Source organism: Sorex fumeus, unplaced genomic scaffold, assembly GCF_029834395.1.
Source record: "Sorex fumeus unplaced genomic scaffold, SorFum_2.1 ptg000075l, whole genome shotgun sequence".
Classification (NCBI taxonomy): domain Eukaryota; kingdom Metazoa; phylum Chordata; class Mammalia; order Eulipotyphla; family Soricidae; genus Sorex; species Sorex fumeus.
Window position 1 is genome coordinate 22,066,237 of NW_026606132.1, and position 23,725 is coordinate 22,089,961.

Here is a 23,725-nt window from a genome sequence, read left to right on the forward strand (position 1 = left end):
GGATGCTGGGAATTGAACCTGGGTCGGCCATGTGCAAGGCAAACACTCTACCCATTGTACTATCACTCCAGCCCCAAGATGGTTCATTTTTTAGTTCCCTGGAAAGTAGAGTGATATTTAGGAATACCTGATGGTGCTCTGGGGACCATTTGGAATTCTGGGATCCAACTCGGATTGATCATGTGCAAGCAAGTGCCGTACCCGCTATACTATCTCTCCAGGCCCTATTTTCAATGTAGCGTTATGTCTCTCTAAAAGTAATTACCATTTTTTTATTTATTTTTGGTTTTATGGGGGGCCACATCTGGCAGTGCTCAAAGTTTACTCCTGACTCTGTGCTCAGCTCTTATTCCTGGAATTTCCCAGGAGACCGCGTGGGGTGTTGGAGATAGAATCCAGGTTGGATATATATAAAGTAATTGTTCAACTTGCTGGACTATTGCTCCAGCCCCACGTTGCTACTTTTATTTTGGGGGCTACAATCTGAGGCAATCCAAGGATCATGTAGTTGGGGATGATTTGGACATGTGCTGATCAGGGCCAGGGCACATGTGTGGATAACAGGTAGCCCTGTTGGCGTCCATTCAGTTCTTGGTCACCTGAGTTCCTGTAACCTCAGATCTGGAAGGAGATCCCACCCAATTCTACAAGCTCCTACTACATGTAAACCACCTTTTCCGAGAATGACCACGTTTATTACATTTGCTGTTCCAAGGACTGCCCAGCACAGTGTTCTGCTTTTTTGGCAATACCTGCGTCACAGTGTCCAGTATATCGTCAAACACTATATGACTATTGAGCTCTTGTCGCATGACTGCTGTGACTGAGGAACTGATTGCTTGAGTTCATCTGATTTTAATTAAAATTTGCCTGTAAATAACCACGTCAGTCCAGCAGCTGCCGTGGTGAGCATTGGAGGCATGACCAACAGGAGCATTAAAGAACGAAGAAGAAGGGTTCAGCCCACGAGGCTGGAAGCATTAGCCCAGTGAAGTTTCTGGTGGCTCTGCTGCTAGCAGGTGCAGTGTCACGTGACCTGAAAGACACTAGGGAAGGAGCAACGTGACTAGGCTTGCAACCGACAGAGCCCCACGACCGTTAAAAAGGGGCGTGGCTGGGATGACATCAGCGCCTGGCCTCGTGCTGAGCCAGGGCACCTCGTAGAGGCTTCTTGGTGTCTGGAAGCCGTTGGTGGCGAGACAGACGCGTTGGAGTTGCCAGAGCTCATTGGCCATGACAGCCAACAGTGCTTCCCTGCGTGGGAAGAACAGTATGAGGATTAGGATTCTGCGCAGTGACCGCTATCGACCCATTCCCGTCATGCCGCGATATACTGCAGAGAACCCGGCCCTGGGCTCGCACCCCGGCTTCAGCGTGATGGGCCTGACAGCCACTCGGGCCGTCCTGCCGAGACCCAGCTGGGAGGCGTCCCTGCGTGGTTTTCAGTCCAACAGGCGCCGCCCCTTCTCCAGGATGTTCAGCCGGAGGCGCTCCGGGCTGCTGATGCTCGGCTTCTGGACGCTGATGCTGATGGGCTACTGCATGAGACCCGGTAAGGGGACCGTGGACAAGGTGGGCTGGGAGGGGACGGGACTGTGAGCGGAGGAGAAGGGTCATGATGCCCGGACTGGGGGTGGGGCGGAAGATGTCATGGTGCCCAGACTGGGGGCGGGGTGGGAAGGTGTCATGGCGCCCAAAAGTGGCCGTTGGGCAGGAAGGTGTCATGGTGCCCAGACTGGGGGGTTGGGGCGGGAAGGTGTCATGGCGCCCAGAAGTGGCCGTTGGGCAGGAAGGTATCACAGCGCCCAACTGGGGGGTGGGGCAGGAAGGTGTAATGGCACCCAGAAGTGTCCGTTGGGCGGGAAGGTGTCATGGCGCCCAGAAGTGGCCGTTGGGCAGGAAGGTATCACAGCGCCCAACTGGGGAGTGGGGCAGGAAGGTGTCATGGCACCCAGAAAGTGTCCCTTGGGCGGGAAGATGTCATGGTGGCCAGAAGTGGCCGTTGGGCAGGAAGGTGTCGTGGCGCCCAGACTGGGGGGTGGGGTGGGAAGGTGTCATGGCGCCCAGAAGTGGCCGTTGGGCAGGAAGGTGTCATGACGTCCAGAAGTGGCCGGTGGGCGGGAAGATATCATGGTGCCCAGACTTGGGGGCGGGGCAGGAAGGTGTCATGGTGCCCAGACTAGGGGCGGGGTGGGAAGGTGTCATGGCGCCCAGACTGGGGGGGTGGGGCGGGAAGGTGTCATGGCGCCCAGACTGGGGGGGGTGGGGCGGGAAGGTGTCATGGCGCCCAGAAGTGGCCGTTGGGCAGGAAGGTATCATGGCGTCCAGACTTGGGGGCGTGGCAGGAAGGTGTCATGGCGCCCAGACTGGGGGGCGGGGCGGGAAGGTGTCGTGGCACCCAGACTGGGGAGCGGGGCGGGAAGGTGTTGTGGAGCCGAAAAGTGGCCGTTGGGCGGGAAGGTGTCATGGCGCCCAGACTGGGGGGCGGGGCAGGAAGGTGTCATGGCGCCCAGACTGGGGGGCATGGCAGGAGTGTGTCATGGCACCCAGAAATGGCCGTTGGGCGGGAAGGTGTCATGGTGCCCAGACTGGGGGGCGTGGCAGGAGTGTGTCATGGCGCCCAGAAATGGCCATTGGGCAGAAAGGTGTCATGGCGCCCAGACTGGGAGCGGGGCGGGAAGGTGTCATGGGGCCCAGAAGTGGCCGTTGGGCAGGAAGGTGTCATGGTGCCCAGACTGGGGGGTGGGGCGGGAAGGTGTCATGGCGCCCAGAAGTGGCCGTTGGGCAGAAAGGTGTCATGGCGCCCAGAAGTGGCCGTTGGGCGAGAAGGTGTCATAGTGCCCAGACTGGGTAGTGGGGAGGAAGGTGTCATGGCACCTAAAAGTGGCCATTGGGTGGGAAGTTGTCATGGCGCCCAGACTTGGGGGCGTGGCACGAAGGTGTCATGGCGCCCAGACTGGGGGCGGGGCAGGAAGGTATCATGGCGCCCAGGCTGTGGGCATTGGGAGGGAAGTGTCACGGAGCCCAGAGTTTGGGGGTGGGGCAGGAAGGCGTCATGGTGCCCAAAATTGGGGGGTGGGGTGGGAAGGTCTCATGGCGCCCAGAAGTGGCTGTTGGGCGGGAATGTGTCATGGTGCCCAGACTGTGGGGGTGGGGCAGGAAGGCTTCATGGCACCCAGACTGGGGGGTGGGGCCCCCATGTGGTAGCAGGGAGGGAAGGTATCATGGCGCTCAGACAGGGGGCGGGGCAGAAGGCATCATGGCACCCAGACTTCGGGGCGGGGCAGGAAGGCTTCATGGTGCCCAGACTGGGGGGTGGGGCGGGAAGATGTCATGGCGCCAATGTGGGGGCAGGGTTGGAAGGTGTCATGGCACCCAAAAGTGGACGTTGGGCGGGAAGGTGTCAGGGTGCCCAGATTTAGGGGCGGGGCAGGAAGGCTTCATGGCGCCCAGACTGGGGGCGGGGCGGGAAGGTGTCATGGCGCCCAGAAGTAGCCATTGGGCAGGAAGGCATCATGGCACCCAGACGGGGGGGAGTGGGTTGGGAAGGTGTCATGGCGCCCAGAAGTGGCTGTTGGGTGGGAAGGTGTCATGGTGGCCAGACGTGGGGGTGGGGAAGTAAGCATCATGGCACCCAGACCGGGGTGTGGGGTGGGAAGGTGTCATGGCGCCCAGATGTGGGGGTAGAGTGGGAAGGTGTCATGGCGCTCAGAGTGGGGGGTGGGGCAAGAAGGTGTCATGGTGCCCAGATAGGGGGCGGGGCGGAAGGTATCATAGCGCCCAGGCTGGGGGGTGGGACAGGAAGGTGTCATGGCGCCCAGATGTGGGGGCAGATTGGGAAAGTGTCATGTCGCTCAAAAGTGGCCATTGGGTAGGAAGGTGTCAATGTGCCCAGACTGGGGTTGGGGCGGGAAGGTGTTATGGTGCACAAAAGTGGACATTAGGCAGGAAGGTGTCATGGCGCCCAGACTTGGGGGCGGGGCAGGAAGGCATCACGGCGCCCAGACTGGGGGCGGAGTGGGAAGGTGTCATGGCACCCAAACTGGAGTTGGGGTGGGAAGGTGTCAGGTCCCTCAGGCTGTGGGAGTTGGGCCGGAAGGTGTTATGGCGCCCAGACTGGGGTCAGGGTGGGAAGGTGTCATGGTGCCCAAACTGTGGGCATTGGGTGGGAAGGTGTCATGGTGCCCAGACTGGGGGCGGGGCAGGGAAGGAATCATGGCGCCCAGACTGAGGGGTGGGGCAGGAAGGTGTCATGGCGCCCAGACTTGGGGGCGTGGCAGGAAGGTGTCATGGCGCCCAGACTGGGGGCGGGGCAGGAAGGCATCATGGCGCCCAGACTGAGGGGTGAGGCACAAAGGTGTCATGGCTCCCAGACTGGGGGAGTGGCTGGAAGGTGTCATGTCTCCCAGACTGGGGGCGAGGTGGGAAGGTGTCATGGCACCCAGATTGTGGGTGTGGGGCAGGAAGGTGTCATGGCGCCCAGGCTGGGGGTAGGGCGGGAAGGTGTCATGGTGCCCAGGCTGGGGGGCGGGGCAGGAAGGCGCCATGGCTCCCAGACTTTGGGGGTGGGGTAGGAAGGTGTCATGGCACCCAGATTCTGGACGTTGGGTGGGAAGGTGTCATGGCGCCCAGTTGTGGGGGCAGGGTGGGAAGGTGTCATGGCACCCAGACTTTGGGGGCGGTGCAGGAAGGCATCATGGTGCCCAGACTTGGGGGCGGGATGGGAAGTCATTATGACGTCCAGACTGGGGGACGGGGTGGGAAGGTGTCATGGCGCCCAGACTGTGGGTGTTGGGTGGGAAGGTGTCATGGCACTCAGACTTGGGGGCGAGGCACGAAGGCGTCATGGTTCCCAGACTGGGGGGTGGGGCGGGAAGGCCAGACTGGGGGGTGGGGCGGAAGGCATCATGGCGCCCAGATGTGGGGGCAGGGCAGAAAGTTGTCATGGCGCCTAGACTCTGGGGGCGGGGCAGGAAGGTGTCATGGCGCCCAGACTGGGGGGCAGGGCAGGAAGGCATCATGGTGCCCAGACTGTGGGGCAGGAAGGCGTCATGGCGCCCAGACTGTGGGGGCGGGGCAGAAAGGCCTCATGGCGCCTGGGTTGAGAGAGATGGGAAGGGCATGGCACACTGAGATAATAGGGTAGGTGTTAAGGGCAAGAAACTTTGAGACAATTGGAGAATGCTGTCCCCTTCCTTTTCTCATTCCCCGCTCCCCTGCTTCTTCCAAGATTTAACCCCACTAAAGTTTTTGGATCTCGGTCCTGACTTATTCTCCCCAAATGTCCAGCCCTTTCACCCAAAATTTTAACAACTGGTGGGGCAGGTAGCATGCTCAAAGGGCCAAAGTTCATGTATGGCATACAGGATGCAATGTTATGTGGGCCCCTTCAAGGCAACCTGGAGCAACCACTGGGGAGGGAGGGACAATGGGTAGAGGATTTCCATTCCCAGTCCCATTGAACCCAGAGTTCTCAGTCACAAAGCCCTGCATACCTGGGTTTTCTGGAGGTTCTCCCATGCATGAGGCTTGGCTCGAGCATGTGGAGAGTGGCCATCAGTGTGGGGCAGTTAAGTTCTGAGAGTTTTCTTTGCAGCCCATTTTCTACTGAGACATTTTTATGTGGTCTTGGGCATGTAGGTATACAAACCAAATATTTACTGATAATAAATCCTAGAAATTTATTTTCAAGTAAATTGCTCAAGAGTTATGCAACCCCATATGGGTTGCAGCCCACAGTTGAAAAATCTGGAGCTGTAGTTTAGAAACCCTTTACAACTGTGAATCAGAAGCAGCCCATGAACTGGTGATTGAAACCTCTGATCTAGAGTAATCTATAATCCAATTTGACTGGTGTCCTTATAAAAAAGGGAAAATTTGGACAGAGAGGTAGACATACATGGGTGAATGACTGCATTGAAAATATGTATGCCATACTATAATACTCTAGGGTCACAATGAAATTATTTTATTTCTCAGTGTGTATTCATTCTCCAGGGTAGAATATGGTTGTATACAAGCCAAGGAACCTTATTCCACAGTACTCAAAGAAACCAGCTTGGCTTTGAAATTCTAGCCCCCAGAACTTTGGGAAAACACATTTTCATTGTTTGAAGTCATATAATCTGGGAAATAAAATAAAATAATTTTACTGTGGCCCTGGAGTAGTATGGTATGACACATATAGTCCTAGAGCTAAAAGGGAGTTTCTTTCTAGACGGAACTTTTAGGGTTTAATGCCACCAAGGGGAATTGAACTCGAGGAATCCAAGATAACAGTGACATACCTACAGTTTATATTGCCATTTGGAGTCCCAAGCCACCCTTTTTTGCGGGGGGCCCGCAAACCACTCTCCGACCCGCGGAGGTGGCCCTAGGATCCGTAGGTGCAGGGAAGGACTGACCGAATGAACACAAGACACAAGAGACAGAGTATAGTTTAGAAATAGAGAGAAAAAGGGACAGCACTTTATTGAGGGATACAGGCTGTTTATATAGGGTCCGGCAGCTCAGTCAGGAGCAGCAGTATAACCATATATGGTAAGGTCAGCAACAAGAGCTTTACCTAACATTCAAGGTAGACATTTGTACATCAAAGGGTCTTGTGGCAGAAGGTGCATCCTGAGCTTTACATTTGTATATCAAAGGACCTTATGGCAGTAGGTGTATCCTGAGCTTTACATTTGTTTATCAAAAGGTCTTAGGGAGTAGATGCATCCTGGAGGTTACTATAGATAAGGCCAGCTAAGCTAACTGTCAGCCTGATGTTGCTTGCTATAGATCAGGCATCCACTGAGATCAGGAAGTCCTGGGAGACTGTCACCAATGTCTGTCCCAAGCAGTTCCTAGCATGGGAACCACGGCCAGGGTCTATGAGAGGGCTCTTGGCTTCCCACACTTTTTGGTTATTTTAATGCAGTTCTTTTTAAAAATTAATTAATCTTTTAATTTTTTTATTAGTGAATCACTGTGGGTACAGTTACAGACTTACATGGTCGAGTATCCATCCCTCCACCAGTGCCCATTTTCCACCACCAATGGTCCCAGCATCCCTCCCATCACCCCCACCGTGAACCCTCCCCCATCCCGCCTCTGTGGCAGGGCATTCCCTTTTGCTCTCTCTCCTTTTGGGTGTTGTGGTTTGCAAGAGAGGTATTAAGTGGCCATCATATTCGGTTTATATTCTAATGCAGAGTTCTTGTGGGTTAGTGGCATAAAGATGAGGAGACTAGTATAAATGTTGGAGAAGGGAAGGGTGATCTCACTTCTCTTAGCAGTTTGCTGTAACCTGTTGTCAGTCTTTATTGCATATCACTTTCAGGCGAGATTTTTTAAAAATGGAAGAAATAAAGTTTGACTAATAGGTAATATTTTCAAAATGTTCTAGCTCCATGATAAAAGCATATTGCTAGTTTTTGTATATTAGAATATTTTGTTTTTCTGTCATCTTTGGGGAATGAATGAAGCAGTGCGTATAGGTCTGGCTGCCTGCTGTATACCTCATTAAGCATCAGCTTGCTCTGGATTTAACCATTTGTTCATGTGGCATCATTGAAGAAGCCCTGTCCTAGGAGTTATATGGCCTGAGATGTCTTGATTGTGCCTCTGATTTGTTAGGCTGGAGTTACCACACCTAAAACTGTCATTTTACTATATGGGTGTTTCTCCCTATCTCAGTCCTTTGTATAAAACTTCTATAATTCTTGGTTATATTTTTGGAATATAATTTTTGGTTACACCTAAAGGCTTTTAAGAGTTTTCTCCTAATATATGCTGAGATCAAACCTTGGCCTCCTGCATGAGTTTTCTTTCTGGCCCAATTCTTGGTTATCTAAACATTACCAGTTTTTAATGTATTTTTCTTGGAACTCCCTTTCCAAATATTTTTGTTGTGCTTGGTTTTGGGGATCATACCTTGTGGTACTCAGAGTTTACTCCTGGCTCTGTGTTCAGGGATCACTCATGGAGGGACTCGAAGTACCATATCGAGTGCTGGATCAAACCCAGTTTAACTAAATGCAAGGCAAATATCTCACCTTATTCCATAGCTGTATTTTTAAAAGGAAATTAGGATATAGTTACTATAAATAGAAAAATGCTTTTAAGAGAATTATTTATTTGAAATTATTAAAATGGTGTTATTTATAAAAATATTTGAAAAAGAAATAGTCAGTTTAAAGCTATAAACAGTTAAAATTAACAATTAATGGTCACAAAAAGTTTTACTGACTATATATTTTTCTAAGAATTCAATATGACTTCATTTAACGCTTAAAATATTTAAAAATATTATCCCAAGTTTAAAGAAAACAAAACCAAGACAGAAAAGTTTATTGCCTTGCTTAGGTTCTCACCAAGTGGTAGATGGCAAAGCCAAAATATACAATCAGGTGTTTGGAGGCGGAGTCTGGAAAGACTGCAGGATGTGTAGACCCTCTGCTTAATAAAGCCTGAGCAGAATTCTTTGCAAATTGATATCGTTATATGTCTTTTCACATTCAGTCTCCCAAGCCTTTAATCCAGTTCTTTACCTGAGAGACCTGCCTGCAGAGCAAGACTGGCAACTAATTTCTAAATGGAAAGGCACAGCCTCTTGTTCAACACTTACTATGAATTTCAGGATGATAGCCAACATTAAACCAGCGTGGAGCTCTTTTAAGCACCTGACTCTCTAAGACTGTGTAAAATGGCTTGCTCATGAATGCCTTTGATTTGAGGTTTTGCCCCGTTTAAAATGTAGTTGGGTATTATTCTGTTTTTTTTTTTCCTTTGGGAATACAGAAATTAAAAAAAAAAACAAAATTGTGATTGGGAAGTAAAATTGGTTCTTTACTATTTTTTGATGCCGTTGAAAGAAACTGGTTTCTAATCTTTTGTTTGCTGAGCATGTTAATAAGTGTATAGATGCAAATTAGAGACCCTGAGGATGGAAATATTCTGCATATGAAATGTAATGGGGGAAGGGAAAGATACTGGACTCTGGGTGTAAAGGAGACTATGAGAAGATCTAGAAACTGGCTGATGCAGATTTGGGAGGGGTGAGTGTATAGGGGGAGGAAAGAACATGGGTGTTTAAGATTTTATAAAGGCTTTTCCTATTGTGAGTGATGCCAGCTTCGTGTGATACCATGATAGTGTTGATATGTTTCTCTCCGTCACAGGCACACACACATATACAAACATGCACACTTTTAAGTGAATGAATATATAACAGAATAATAATGTTACAGTTAATGCTGATGTTCGTCACATTTTGGAAATGTGAATCTCAGTTTTTGTAACCTGTGGATCTAACTTCTAATCTCTCACCCACGTTTTCACCTTAAATACAATTTCAGAGAGTAAAGACACCCATTAAAATCCCCCTTGGGAAAAGGGAGCTCAGATAAAGAAGGGAACACCAAATAAAGGTGTTGGGAGGATCCTCCCAGGATGGGAGAAGCATGCAGAATGTAGACTATAGACTAAACATGATTGCCACCCATTGCTTCTTTTGCAAACCACAACAGCCAATAAGAGAGAAAGAACAAAAGGGAATGCCCTGCCACAGAGACAGGGTGGGATGAGGGGGGAGGGGGGGTGGGAGGGATACTGGGATCCGTGGTGGTGGGAAATGGGCACTGGTGGAGGGATGGGTATTTGATCATTGTATAATTGAAACCCAAGCACAAAAATGTGTAAGTCTGCAACTGTACCTCATGATGTCTCACTATTAAAATTATTTTTTAATAAAAAAAAATAAAACCCCCCTTGGGTACTGGTTTATGTTAACCTTTTTGCATAAGGAACATTTCATTTTTCTGTGCTTGAAATATTATGTGAAAACAGTGGTTTTTTGTTTCAGTGGATACTAACTAAAATGAGCAAGAATGTACATGTTAAATGATCTCTGAACTTGAATGACTTATTTTACTTGTCAGTTTTGCACTTCCGCAAAACCAGTGCCTCAATGATGAGTCTCAGTACTCAACTATACCCCAGGGGAAAAGTTGCTCCCATAACTTGTGTTGAATTGATACCCCACTCTTCATAGAAAAATGTTTTATTTTTATTTTTTAAATTTTGGACCACACCTGCTGGTGTTCAGGGCTCACTCCTGGCTCAATGCTTAGGGATAAATCCTGGCAGTGCTCAGGAGGTGAAATGTGTTGGGAATTGAACCTGGGTTAGCTGCATGCAAAGCAAATGCCCTACCCACTGTACTATTGCTCCAGCACCTACATATTTTTTAATCAATAATCTCCACTTATACTTTAAGCCTCTTAAAGTCAGGGATCTTACCTGATTTGTTCACCAATAGAGACCCCAAACTGAGAATACAGAAGGTATTAAGTACGTGTTGAATATATAGGAATTAGGAGAAAAATAGGAGAGAATGGGCTTTTTAGTATTGTCAAGACACATAATAGCTAGTAAAGATAAAATTGTTATTAAGGAACATTTGGAGATAATGTTGAAATGTATAAAACAGTTGGTTTCAGAAACTCAAGTGGAAATGAACAAAAACCTCAGTGATGACATAAGAGGCTGTAACACATACTTCAGCCCTTGAATGAAAAATTTAAGATATTAAGTAGTTTAATAACATCATCTAGTTTGAGTCAACATTTATAATAGTTCACTGGAACTTGCAAACTTATACATTCCATATGCATAAAAGGTGATCACATTAAAATTAGAAATAAGATAGCATTGATAAGAAGGAGATTAAATATTACAAGTGAATAATCTTAAGACTTAATTTGAATTTTTAAGGCAAATTAGTTTTCTTAGGAAAATAAAAATGAACAAAATTGACTCATGACCATGAAAAAGTGAAAAATTGTTTAAGGAAAAATCAGCTTTTTACTCTGTACAAAATTATTTCCTGGGTCACATGTTTCTTAAGCTACTTTTAAATGGTTTTGGGATAAAGAAATGAGACCATCCAAGATCATTTTATAAATTAGATATAACTTCATGTCCAAACTTAAAGAGACAGCATACCAAAAAACCCCTTCATTTAGTAATGTCGATTCACAAATTCTAAATGAAACATTAAAACATAAAGGCTTTAATTTTTGACTGTAAGAATATTTTAATAAGACTATATTAACATTGGGCTGGAGTGATAGCACAGTAGTACGGCGTTTGCCTTGTAAGCCGCTGGCCTGGCCAAGCCGGGTTTGATTCCTCCGGCCCTCTCAGAGAGCCCAGCAAGCTACTGAGAGTATTTCGCCCGCATGGTAAAGCCTGGCAAGCTACCCATGATGTACTTGATATGCCAAACACAGTAACAATAAGTCTCACAATGGAGATGTTACTGGGCCCGCTTGAGCCAAGCAATGAAGTTGGCCTCATGTCTGAGGAAGTTGGCCTCAGACATGTATCATGTCAAGAGCCGTTCCTTTAACATTTATCCTGAAGATATTTTCATATATATATATATATATATCTGCCAATATATATCTCGAAGGATAATTACTGCAGTATCTTTTAAAAAATTTTTTATTAGTGAAACACCATGAGGTACAGTTGTAGACTTACAAATTTTTGTGCTTGAGTTTCAGTTATACAATGATCAAGTACCCATCCCTCCACCACTGCCCATTTTCCACCACCACGGATCCCAGTATTCCCCCCCCCCCCGCCACCAGGGATTCCATTTTGTTCTCTCTCTCCTTTTGGGTGTTGTGGTTTGCAAAAGAGGCATGGAGTGGCAATCATGTTTGGTCTATAGTCTACTTTCAGCATGATTCTCCCATCCTGGGAGGATCCTCCCAACACCCTTTATTTGGTGCTCCCTTCTCTATCTGAGCTCCCTTTTCCCCTAGCATGTGTGGCTAGCCTCCAAGCCATGGAGCAAAATTCCTGGTACTAATCTCGGCCACTCTTGGGTGTTAGTCTCCTCTTTGGTTACTTTATGTTCCCCAGATGAATGCAATCTTTCTATGTCTATCCCTCTCTTTCTGACTCATTTCACTTAACATGATACTTTCCATAATCACTGCAGTATCTTTGTATCATCAATGAATTATGAACCAAAATTCTCTTTCAGTGGGGGAATAGCTGAGTTGAATTTGAGCAACATAATGAAATGTTGTTATATTCTTAAGAGAGTATTAGAAAATATTTAATGGTACGGACAAAGACATGCTATGGTAATGAAGATGAATATTCTGTACTTTTATAAAGGAGGACAATAAAACATAAAGCAGATTATCTGACAAAATGAGGAAGAGGGATAAGGAATTTTCCTTTTGTCTGAAGACATTAATTTTATCAGTAAATGGATAAGATAACATTAACCGTTTTTGTGATGAGGTTTGATTTAATCGGAATATATACTGATTCCAAATTATCACTTGATTGATCCTCTGAATGCCATTGTTCACCACAGGCCAGTTCACTGTTGTGAATTTTGTTGGCCTGTAGCTAAGTATTCAGTTGAATAAGTAGTTTTTCAGTTTCACAGCAGAATCAGATTGTATTAATCGTACCTGAACTGTTAGCAAATGAAAGTGCAGTATCTACTAGCTCTTAGATTTTTCTTAGTTGATCAAAGGTAATTGTTACTCAGATGTCATAGAAAGTGATAAATGCTTTATATATTGGCTTAATTATTTCACTTTCCTTTAAGGATCGAGTATTCCAAGATCTACAGGAAACTATGTTCTGCATGACATTGACGATACTGCTGACTCATCTCTCGGACAAGACTCTACATGGAAAACTTTTCTAAGCTTCTTTTTCCCATCGAGTAAGTTTTTGTTTTCTTTTTCCCTCTTCCAAAGACCTTGTTTTGAAAATGGTAGTTAAAGATTTAGGAGGCAGTGTGATCTACTGTCAGACAGACGTGAGTTTTATTTAGCACTGTAGTGATATCCTCCCATTGTTCATTGAGTTGCTCGAGCGGGCACCAGTAACGTCTCCATTGTGAGACTTGTTACTGTTTTTGGCATATCCAATATGCCACCGGGAGCTTTCCAGGCTCTGCCGTGGGATCGGGATACTCTTGGTAGCTTGCCGGGCTCTCTGAGAGGGATGGAGGAATCAAACCTGGGTTGGCTGTGTGGAAGGCAAACGCCCTACCTGCTCTGCTATTGCTCCAGCCCGAGTTTTATTTGATGTGCTTAAATTTTATAAAATTAATTCATCATGAATGCCAAAGTTCTTCATGATTGGCTTTCAGGCATACAGTGTTTCAACACTGATCTCTTCACGAGTGTCTACTGACCTCCACCACAGCCTCTCTCTCCATCCCCTCATCTGCTTCCCACCCACCCATCTGCTTCTTTGAGAGGCCATTTTAAAAAAATGTTTATGCAATGTGATTTACGTCCCATTGCTGATTGGCTTTCATACATAGCACTTGATCACATTTCAGCATCACCTCCTCATCCAGGTTGAATGTTTCTCTCCAGCATAGATACTGCCCCTGCCTGTTCTGTTCCCTAGGCCCGTCAAGTGGCATGTTTCCTAGTGCATACAGTTCTCATGGGCTGGAGCGATAGCACAGCTGTAGGACGTTTGCCTTGCATGCAGCCAGCCCAGCTGAGCTGGGTTCGATTCCTCCACCCCTCTCGGAGAGCCTGGCAAGCTACCAAGAGTATCTCGCCCACATGGCAAAGCCTGGCAAGCTACCCGTGGCGTATTCGATATGCTAAACACAGTAACAACAAGTCTCACAATGGAGATGTTACTGGGCTTGAGCAAATCGATGCACAATGGGAAGACAGTGCAGTGCTACAGTTCTCATCTTCTTTGTTTCTGCTGAATTTGGTTATTCATTATACCACCATTATGTTTCTTTTTATCCTGCATGTGAGAGAAATCATTCTGTGTTGCTCTCTCTCCCTTTGAATAACTTCACACAGCAATATACTCTCTCTCCAGGTCCCTCCAGGTAGCAATAAATTTCATGACTACTTTTTCTTATGACTGAGCAATAGTCCACTCTGTATATATACCATATTTTCTCTTCAGTTACTTCTTCTCAGACACTTGGGTGGTTTTCAGATTTGGGCTATTTTGGATATTACTTCAAGAAACATAAGGGGTGAAAATGCCTTTTCTCCATTGTGCTTTTGGGTCCTTGGGGTACATGCCAAGAAGTGGAATTGCTGGGTCAATTGGAAGTTCAAGTCCTAGTATTTTGAGGAATGTCTATATTATTTTCCTGAAAGACTTGACCAGTGAACATCCCCAACAGCAGTTAAGGAGGGTCCCTGTGTCATCCACACTGAAAATGGTTATTCTTGTTCTTTTTCCTTTTTTATTTTATTTTTTGCTTTTTGGGTCACACCCGGTGATATACAGGGGTACTCCTGGCTCATGCACTTAGGAATTACTCTTGGCGGTGCTTGGGGGACTATATGGGGTGCTGGGAATCGAATCCCGGCCGACCACTTGCAAGACAAGCACCCTACCTACTATGCTATCGCTCCAGTCTCTGTTCTTGTTTTTTCTGTGTGTGTGTGCCAGTCTCTGTGCTGTGAGGTGATATCTCATTGTTGCTTTGATTTGCATGTGTCTTATAATTAATGATGTAGAGCATTTTTTTTGCTTTTTGGGTCACACCTGGCGATGCACAGGGGTTACTCCTGGCTCTGCACTCAGGAGTTACTCCTGGCGGTTCTCAGGGGATCATATGGGATGCTGGGAATCGAACCCGGGTCGGCCGCGTGCAAGGCAAACGCCCTACCCAGATGTAGAGCATTTTTAACGTGTCTTTTGGCCATTTGCACTTCTTCTTTGAGGAATTTTCTTTCATTTCTTTCCCGCATTTTTGATGGGTTTGTATTTTTTGCTTAGTTTTGTCTAGTGCTTTATATATTTTGGATATTAACCCCTTATCAGGTAAGTGATAGACAAGCAATTCATTTCAGTCTGTTGGGTATCTTTATATTTTGGTCACTACTTCCTTTGAGGATCAGAAGATTCTTTTTTTTATTTTTAAATTTTTATTAGTGAAACAGCATGAGGTACAGTTATAGACTTATAAATTTTTGTGCTTGGGTTTCAGTTATACAATGATCCAGTACCCAGCCCTCCACCAGTGCCCATTCTCCATCATTTACATTTATTTGAAATTTTTGTTAGTGAAACACCATGAGGTACAGTTGTAGATTTACATATTTTTGTGCTTGGGTTTCAATCGTACAATGATCAAACACTCATCCCTCCACCAGTGCCCATTTTCCACCACCATGGGTCCCAGTATCCCTCCCACCCCCAACCCCAACCCACCCTGCCTCTGTGGCAGGGCATTCCCTTTTGTTCTCTCTCTCCTTTTTGGTGTTGTGGTTTGCAAAAGAGGCAATGGGTGGCAATCATGTTTGGTCTATAGTCTACTTTCAGCATGCTTCTCCCATCCTGAGAGGAGAGGATCAGAAGATTCTTAATGGATACCTGAATTTTAATCCCAACTCTGCCCTTTCCTGCCGGAAAGAAAACCTCTCTGAACCTCAGTGTCCTGTGTTTCAAATAGCTATGTACTACAAAAATTTGAGGATGAACTGAGACACTAACTTTCTTAAGCTTAGTTTCTGGACCACACCCAGCGGTGCTCAAGGCTTGCTTCTGCCTCTGCACTCAGGGATCACTCCTGGGGGGGGCTTAGAGGACATATGCGGTGCTGGGTTCAAGTGGGTCAGCTGCATACAGGGCAAGTTCCCTATCCCCTGGTTCTATCTTTCTCACCCTGAGACACTCTTTCTCTTCCTGAGGTGGAAATGTTTGGTAATTTTAATAAATTAGCTTTTCACAAATATTTAAACATTTCATAATGTACCCTAATACCATTGTCTGAAATTTAGTCACGGAATCGGTATTATTAAATCAGCGTCCTCCGTGGCATTAATTAGGGTTTTGTGTGGATCTGATGTTACAGAATATAGCAGATGTTTTTTCCATCTGTTTTAATGACAAAAAGTTCAGGTTTCAAGTCACATCATCTTTCTTGTGATTCTGTATATAATATGTTTATTAGGCAGATCATGACCCCTGAGGATTATTAACCACAAATAAACGTGTTTCATGTTGTACAGCGTGTGGTGCCCGTTTTAAGGAGAAGCTTAATAAATTGACACACGCAAATTATAAATTTGATGATATTACTAGAACTCATGCAGGCTCTATTATACCAAAATTTTATGTACATATGTAAACACAAAATTATTTGCATTGTTGAATTCTAGACTCTGTCACTGAATTATTTTATTATCTTGCATAAATTGTTTTTCCTGTTTCTCTGTACTGATTTCATTAAGCAGAAAACAGGCATTATAGTATCTGATACCAATGATAAACGCAAAATAAACAAGCTCCCTAAGTAAATGAAAATGCTGCTGTGATGAGAGTTAGTGGATAAAGAGAAATCTGAGAAGATTGCATATTAAAAAGTTCAAGGAATGGGTTCCAGAGTTGGTCATAATAAGAAAATGATTTAAATTTTAATTTATGAAAATAGCAGATGTAAATGTTCCATGGTTACTTACAATAGTGATTTATTATACAATACTTCAGTCAACTTTAAAGATACATTTTTAAGATATATACAGTTTTTAAATTTTTTTATTTTTTAAAAAATTTTTATTAGTGAGACACCATGAGGTACAGTTGTAGACTTACAAATTTTGTGCTTGGGTTTCAATTATACAATGATCAAATACCTATCCCTCTACCAGTGCCCATTCCCCACCACCACGGATCCCAGTATCCCTCCCATCCCCCATCCCCCCATCCCACCCTGCCTCTGTGGCAGGGCATTCCCAAGGGTGAAGTGATAGCACATTTGGTAGGACATTTGCCTTGTACAGAGCCGACCCGGGTTCAATTCCTTCATCCCTCTTGGAGAGCCCGGCAAGTTACCGAGAGTATCCTGCCCAAACGGCAGAGCCTGGCAAGCTCCCTGTGGTGCACTCGAAATGCCAAAAACAATAATAACAAGTCTCACAATGGGGACATTACTGGTGCCCACTCGAGCAAATCGATGAACAACAGGAGGACAGTGCTACAGTGCTACATACATTTTCAAAGTATTCCTCTAGCTTGGTACAGTAAATTGAATTAAAATCAGTTGTCTGTAACTTTTTGAGTTAATGTCTTTGTATGTTCTTGGAGGTAGATGCCAAGAAGTAGAGCCACTGGGTCATATAGAAGCTCTCTTATTACTTTCTTGGGAGTATAGGGTCTGAGCCACACCCAGGCTGTGCTCAGGGATTACTCCTGACTCTGTACTCAGGTATCACTTCTGTCAGGGCTTGGGGAGCCATATATGGTGCTGGCGATTGAATCTGGGTCAGCCATGTGCAGGGCAAGCTTGTTATCCAGTGTACTATACCTCTGGCCGTAGTTTTAATTGTTTGTTGCTATTTTTAATTTTAATTTTTAAAATTTTATTTTACTTTTGCTCAAGTGGGCACCAGTAATGTCTCCATTGTGAGACTTATTATTACTGTTTTTTGGCATATTGAATACACCACGGGGAGCTTGCTCTGCCGTGCGGGCGGGATACTCTCTATAGCTTTCTGGGCTCTCTGAGAGGGTTGGAAGAATCAAAGCCCGGTGGCTCGAGCAAATCGATAAATAATGGGAGGACAGTGCTGCAGTACTATTTTTTTTTTGCTTTTTGGGACACACCCAGCAATGCACGGGGGTTCCTCCTGGCTCTGCGCTCAGGAATTACCCCTGGCGGTGCTCAGGGGACCATATGGGATGCCGGGAATTGAACCCGGGTTGGCTGCGTGCAAGGCAAATGCCCTACCCGCTGTGCTATTGCTCCAGCCCCAGTACTATTTTATTTTTATAAAGTAATTCACAATATTTAATTACATTTCATATTTGAACACCAATCCCACCACCATTATACCTTCCCACCGCCATATTTCAGATGTTTCCATCTCGAACCCCAACCCCTGTCCCAAAGCAGAACTGAAATAATTTATTTTGTATTGTTTGTTATGAATACTCTGCTGAAAAATGATCCAAAAATGTTTCTTAGAGGAAAGTGTGTCAAGATTGTTGTATTTCACCCACGAGCCATTAAGCCCTTCTATAAGAGATTACTAACATGTTGTTAAAGGTTGAGTCTTGTGTGCTTTTATATATATGTATATATACATATATGTGTATATATATATTTGCCCCTAATATTGGTTGCCTTCTACTTTAAACCCCATCAAATGTGGTGTGCTACTCTTAGAATATGTGATGTGAAGTATGAGATGTCAAGGAATAGATTCACTCATGTCTGGGGCTTGGCCCGAGCTTGTGGAGAGCAGCCATGAGAGTGGTGGTGGTTGAGTTCTGGAGGTTTTTGGCTGCCACAGTTGGCTCTGTTGAGGCATGGAGGGGCCTCACCCTCCCTCCTCCAGGTTGCCTGGAATGAAACAGCCTGTTGCGGTACCTGTTGTGTTGTTTTATGCTCTCTTCCAGGAGATGAATATGAGTCTATGGATAATGACTGTTGATGAGATTATATGGCCTAGTTTTAATTTTTTGAGATGTCTAAATTATTTTCCATAAATGCTGAACCAAAGGACACTCCTGCCAACAGCGAATGAAGGTTCCTTTTTCACTGCTCCAGGGGTAGGGGACTTGGAGAAATGCAGAGTCAGACTAGAAGTGACACAAAGAGAGCAATGAAGGTGTTGGACACTTTGATGGTAGAGGAGGTACAGTAATTTTGTGCGTCAAAACCATGAATGTTAACCTTCTTGTAACATATTATCTTAGCTGTGATTAAAAAGTCAATTGAATGAGATGTTTTTGTCTAACAAAATAAGACTGTTTTATTTTATTTTATTTTTGAACTATGCAATAGGATTATTTATTTAAAAAAATTTTTATTAGTGAAACTCCATGTAAGTTGTTGACCTTACAAGTTTTTGTACTTGGATTTCAATCATACAATGATCGAGTACCCATCCCTCCACCAGTGCCCATTCTCCACCACCAATGATCCCAGTAACCCTCCCACCCCTCCCATACCCCCATCCCATTCTGCCCCTCTGTGGCAGGGCACACACCTTTTGTTCTTTCTCTCCTTTTGGTTGCTAAGGTTTGCAAAAGAGGCATTGAGTGGCAAACATGTTCGGTCTATTGGAATGCTTCATTTTAAAGGAAACATTTGACCTAGGTTTATTTAAATACAAAAAAGCAATTAAATATTTATAAAGTGTATATATTTTCCTTTGAAAAGAATAACTACAGGCTCAGTAAATGAGAATTTTAGCCAGTTTTTTTCTTCCTTTGCATATTTTGAAAAGAATGCTCTTTCCACTTAAACACGAAAAAAGTCTGTAGCTTTGTCATTAGGTATTATTCATAAAAGATTCATCTCTCACAGATTAAAATGATAACCTTGAGAGAGACTGGCAGGGAAGCTTGAGAGGGCGCATGATCCTTCTCCCTTTGGACAAAATTATATACTTCAACCTGATGAAAATTGTTCTACCCTTTTCATTCTTCAAAATTATAAGTGTTTCTTAGTAATTTGAGTCTGAAAGTTCATTTTAGTATCTAGCGTCAGGTCCATCAAGTGCAGTTAAATTAACAATCTCAGCATTTAATAGGACTTTAGAGAGCATCTAGTACAGTCTCTCCAATTATTTTAAAATCTCTTCTATTATTTACATTCCCGGAAAGTGGTCTTTGAACAATGCCTATAGTGAGGCACTTAGCACTCAGGAAATTCATTCTGTCTCTGACCGGGCCCTGACTGCTGTCAGCTTGGCTGTATGATGCACAGGACTGCAGCTGGCATTCTTGATGCAGTTCAGCCTGTGGGGAAAGAATCACCCTGGATCTAGCAGAAGTGAAGAGCCTGTTATTTCGAGCAGGGCTTCTTCAACATGTCCACTCGTATCCCTGATTGTTGTGGGAGCACAACCCTGGGTATATAAAATACGAATAGAATTCTGATAATAGTAATAAATTTATTTAAAAACAACATTTTTTGTGATCCCCACACTCAGGTACAGGACCCCATACAGTTTAACAAGCTATTGTTTGAAATATATGATAACAAAGCGGGCTAAATCCTCACATGCCTAATGTGTTTTGGGAACAAATATTCAGGCCAACTAGTAATACATTTATTGTGTTACCTTGCACAGTTACTTCAAACCTTTCTTTCTTTACTTTAAAAATGGAGTTTGTAAACACATTTTAATACGTCACTGTGAAGGTTAGTAATAATATGTATAAAGCAAGATAATTGGTTCAAATGGGTTGCCAGTGAGTCGTAGTTGTTATTATTTTTACCTTAGTTTGAGAACTTGCCAGTGTTTAAAGAAGAGAAATAAAATAAAATAAAATATACCGAGAGTTCTACCTTGAATAATATAGTTATTATATTGTTCTTTTTTGATGTTGAAGTGATTTAGCGTTATCATAAAACATCAAGTGCTACTTTTCTAAATCTGCATTTGGCTGATGGAATTGTAGATTGAACTAATATATGTTGGCTTTGAGCTCAAATCGGAGGTTTTCTTTTTGGAAAAAAACTCTGGTAACTGCATTTTTGGGTTATAATTTGTTTTACTTTTAAAAATAGCAGCTGTTTGGATTTCAGGACCTTTGGATACAAATATGCATGAATTTATTGCAGTTGCATGAGTCTTGTTTTTCGTGCTGTAAATGAATAGCTAGTGATAGCCTAATGCCAAAAGAAAGAACCTTTGCTGTTGTTTCTTGTTAATTCTTTGAATTTTATTTTATTCTAGTCTATGTAAAATGGTTACAGTAGTGTGAAGTATCTGATATTGATGTAGATAGCTGCTGTATTCACCACCATGACAAATGCCTGTGACCCTTCATCGTTGTCCCTACCACACCTGTAGTTCAATCTTCATTTCCCACTACCTCAAACTCTTGTCCCTTCTCCTTGGAATTGGTTTTGTTATTACAGAATCAGGGGTTTGTCATAATTTGATACTATCTGTTCTCTTGTTTTGTCTGTGTTTCACAGATGAGTCAGATCATGTGGTATTTATTGTCCCTCTGACTTAATTCACTTTAACATGATATCTCCACTTCCATGTATATTGAAGCAAAAAAAAAAAAACAACCATGATTTCATCTCTACTTATAGCTGCATGGACTTCTGTTTGTATATATGTTGCAACTTCTTTGTCCATTCTTCTTTCTCTTGGAGATTTGGATTGTATCCCTATCTGGTCTATTGTACTAAGCACTACAGCAGACATGGATATATATGTCCAGCGGACACGAACAAAGTGCATATATCTTTTCAAATTAATGTTTTTGTATTTTGGATTAAGAGGCCAAGAACTGGGATGCTGGGTCATATACAACCTTTATTCTAACTTCTTTTGAGAAGCCTCCACACTGATTCCCAGAGAGGCTCTGAGTCAGACAGCATTCTCAACATCTGTGAATGAAGGTTCTTTTTTTTTCCCCACTACATCCCTGTCAGCACTGGTTTGTTCCAGTATTTTTGATATATGCCATTCTTATTGGCATAAAATAATACATTTTGTTTTTATTTGAATTTCTCTACTAATAGGTGACCATAAACACTTTTTCATGTGCTTTATGACCACCTGTATATCTTCTTTGGGAAATTGTCTCTATCTCATTTTGACATTTAAAAAAATTGCCTTTTTTGACGTGTTGAACTTTGTGAATGCTTTATATATCTTGGATATTAACCCTTTAGCTGATACATTGTGTAGAATATTTTCTTCTATATCAGTGGGGGTGTCAAAAGGAAGAATCTTAAAACAGATCAGAGTAGTACAGCAGAGAGGGTGTTTGCCTTGGACTTGGCCAAATTTGGGTTCGATCGCCTGGCACACCATGTGATCTCCCAAGGCCACAGTGATCCCTGAGTACAGAGGCAGGAATAAGCTCTGAGCATTGGTGGGTGTGGCCCCAAACAAAACAAAGAAACAAACAAAAAAAGAATCTTAAAGCATATTATAGTGCTAACGTGGTGCTCACAGACAACAGGCCAGCAGCAGTTGTATCACTTAACATTACTCTAGCAGTCAACTTCATGAATTTTACCTACATTAATTCTCACCAATCTAGTCAATTAGCATAGGAAAAATTGATTGAGAGGATTTATCTGTGGCACTATTTTAACAAGATGTTTTTCAGGACATTTGATCCACTCCTCCTTCTGTATTATATTTGTGTCACCAACTCATTTTAACAAGATGTTTTTCAGGACATTTGACTTTCTGTGTTATATTTGTGTCACTAACTCTCAGCTTATGATCTCGGGTACTTTTAGGCTACCTTACCAATGATTGGTTGGCAAATTATGTTTTTCTCCATTTTGCCTAAAATTGGAAATGTCATGTATTTTCAGTTGAACTTTATTGTCTTCAGCATTCATTATTACTTTTGTATGTCATTCAATCTTTTCTTTAAAAGTATTAAATTAAAATTTTTGTCTTGTAATTATTAATTAGGGAAAGTGCTTATTAGCAGTACTGAATTATCTTCCTTGGATTTTGTTTCTAAAAGCATGCATTCCAAAGGATAATCAGGACAGTAAGACATGCAATGTGCAACAAACTCTTAACCAGAGTGAATGCTTGAGATACAAATGCTGTTATTCACCATTTGGGACCGATAACAACAACTGTTTGACTCCATTTAAAGATAGTAAGTTCACCCTTTTTATATATTATATTTCTGTTTGAAAAATCAATAAACAGGTCACGGTGGCCTCATCATACACTCAAAGAAGGCTTCCAGCGTTAGAGCTGTGTAAAAAAGTCTTGACATGACTGGCCTCTTTTCTTGAGTGATTTCTGCTTAGCCCACAGACATGACTCTTGACAGTTCAAAATTAGTCTCATTTTTCATTTTGACTTTATCCCCTTCTGTCTTGTCCTAAAGATTGCAGAATATGAGTTGTAATTTTTTTCTGAGATGTAACTCTAGATGCGTAGAAAATATACCAGTTAGGCTTCTTTAGATGACTTCTCACTTCCTATTTCTTTTTATCTATCTTATTATCAACATCTCAATATATAACATAGATTTGAATGTTTCTTACTGAATTATTTTATCACTTGATCTTTGCTATTTTGTTTTTGAATACAAATTTTATTTTAAAATTATTTTCAGAAAGTATCAAGAACGAGACCATAAGTTATTTGTTCCTTTGTTTTGATATGGGGACATATTTCGAATTGGTCCCATGATGGATATATTTGCTATGAACACTTGCAAATACTATAAATGGATGCATGAAAAACAATGTCTTAGGTTAATGTAATTCCTATTCAATTTACAGCTCTTTGTTGAACATCTCATATTAACAATGGAAACTGAAACCTGATCATGAATACAGAAACATGATCATGAATATAGTAGTATAGTTTTAACACTGTCACATGGTATTTATAATTCATTCATCATTTTAGTCTTCAGATTATGTGCAAAGAGACATTTAGTTTTTGTAAAGCAAAAAATTGAACCATGACTAACAATTCCCTGATCACATTATAATGCATTTCCAAATGATTATTAGAATAAAATATTTCTATTCACTTTCAGATTCTTGATTTCTTGCTTAATTTGATGTGTTTTAATATTAGAAGTAAATATTTAATAAAACATTTCTTTATCAGGCTATTTCTAGATTAAGTCACTGAGATGCAACCTAGGCCAAGGTAAAAAAACATAACCCTTCAATTATAAGAAGAAATATACAGTAAAAATAGTAACAATTTGAGACAAAAATGGTAGTATCATTTTGTTA

The 23,725-nt window shown here is 43.3% G+C and overlaps 1 protein-coding gene across 1 annotated transcript in view; it reads left to right on the forward strand.

Moving 5' to 3' along the window:
• The first annotated feature begins 1,233 nt into the window (after window positions 1-1,233).
• FMR1NB (FMR1 neighbor) overlaps window positions 1,234-23,725 on the forward strand; it is a 51,747-nt gene continuing 29,255 nt past the window's right edge. The window contains exons 1-3 of the mRNA XM_056130252.1: window positions 1,234-1,552; window positions 12,620-12,739; window positions 22,480-22,620. Coding sequence (XP_055986227.1) covers window positions 1,234-1,552; window positions 12,620-12,739; window positions 22,480-22,620 — 580 coding nt within the window. The remainder of the gene's footprint in view (window positions 1,553-12,619; window positions 12,740-22,479; window positions 22,621-23,725) is intronic.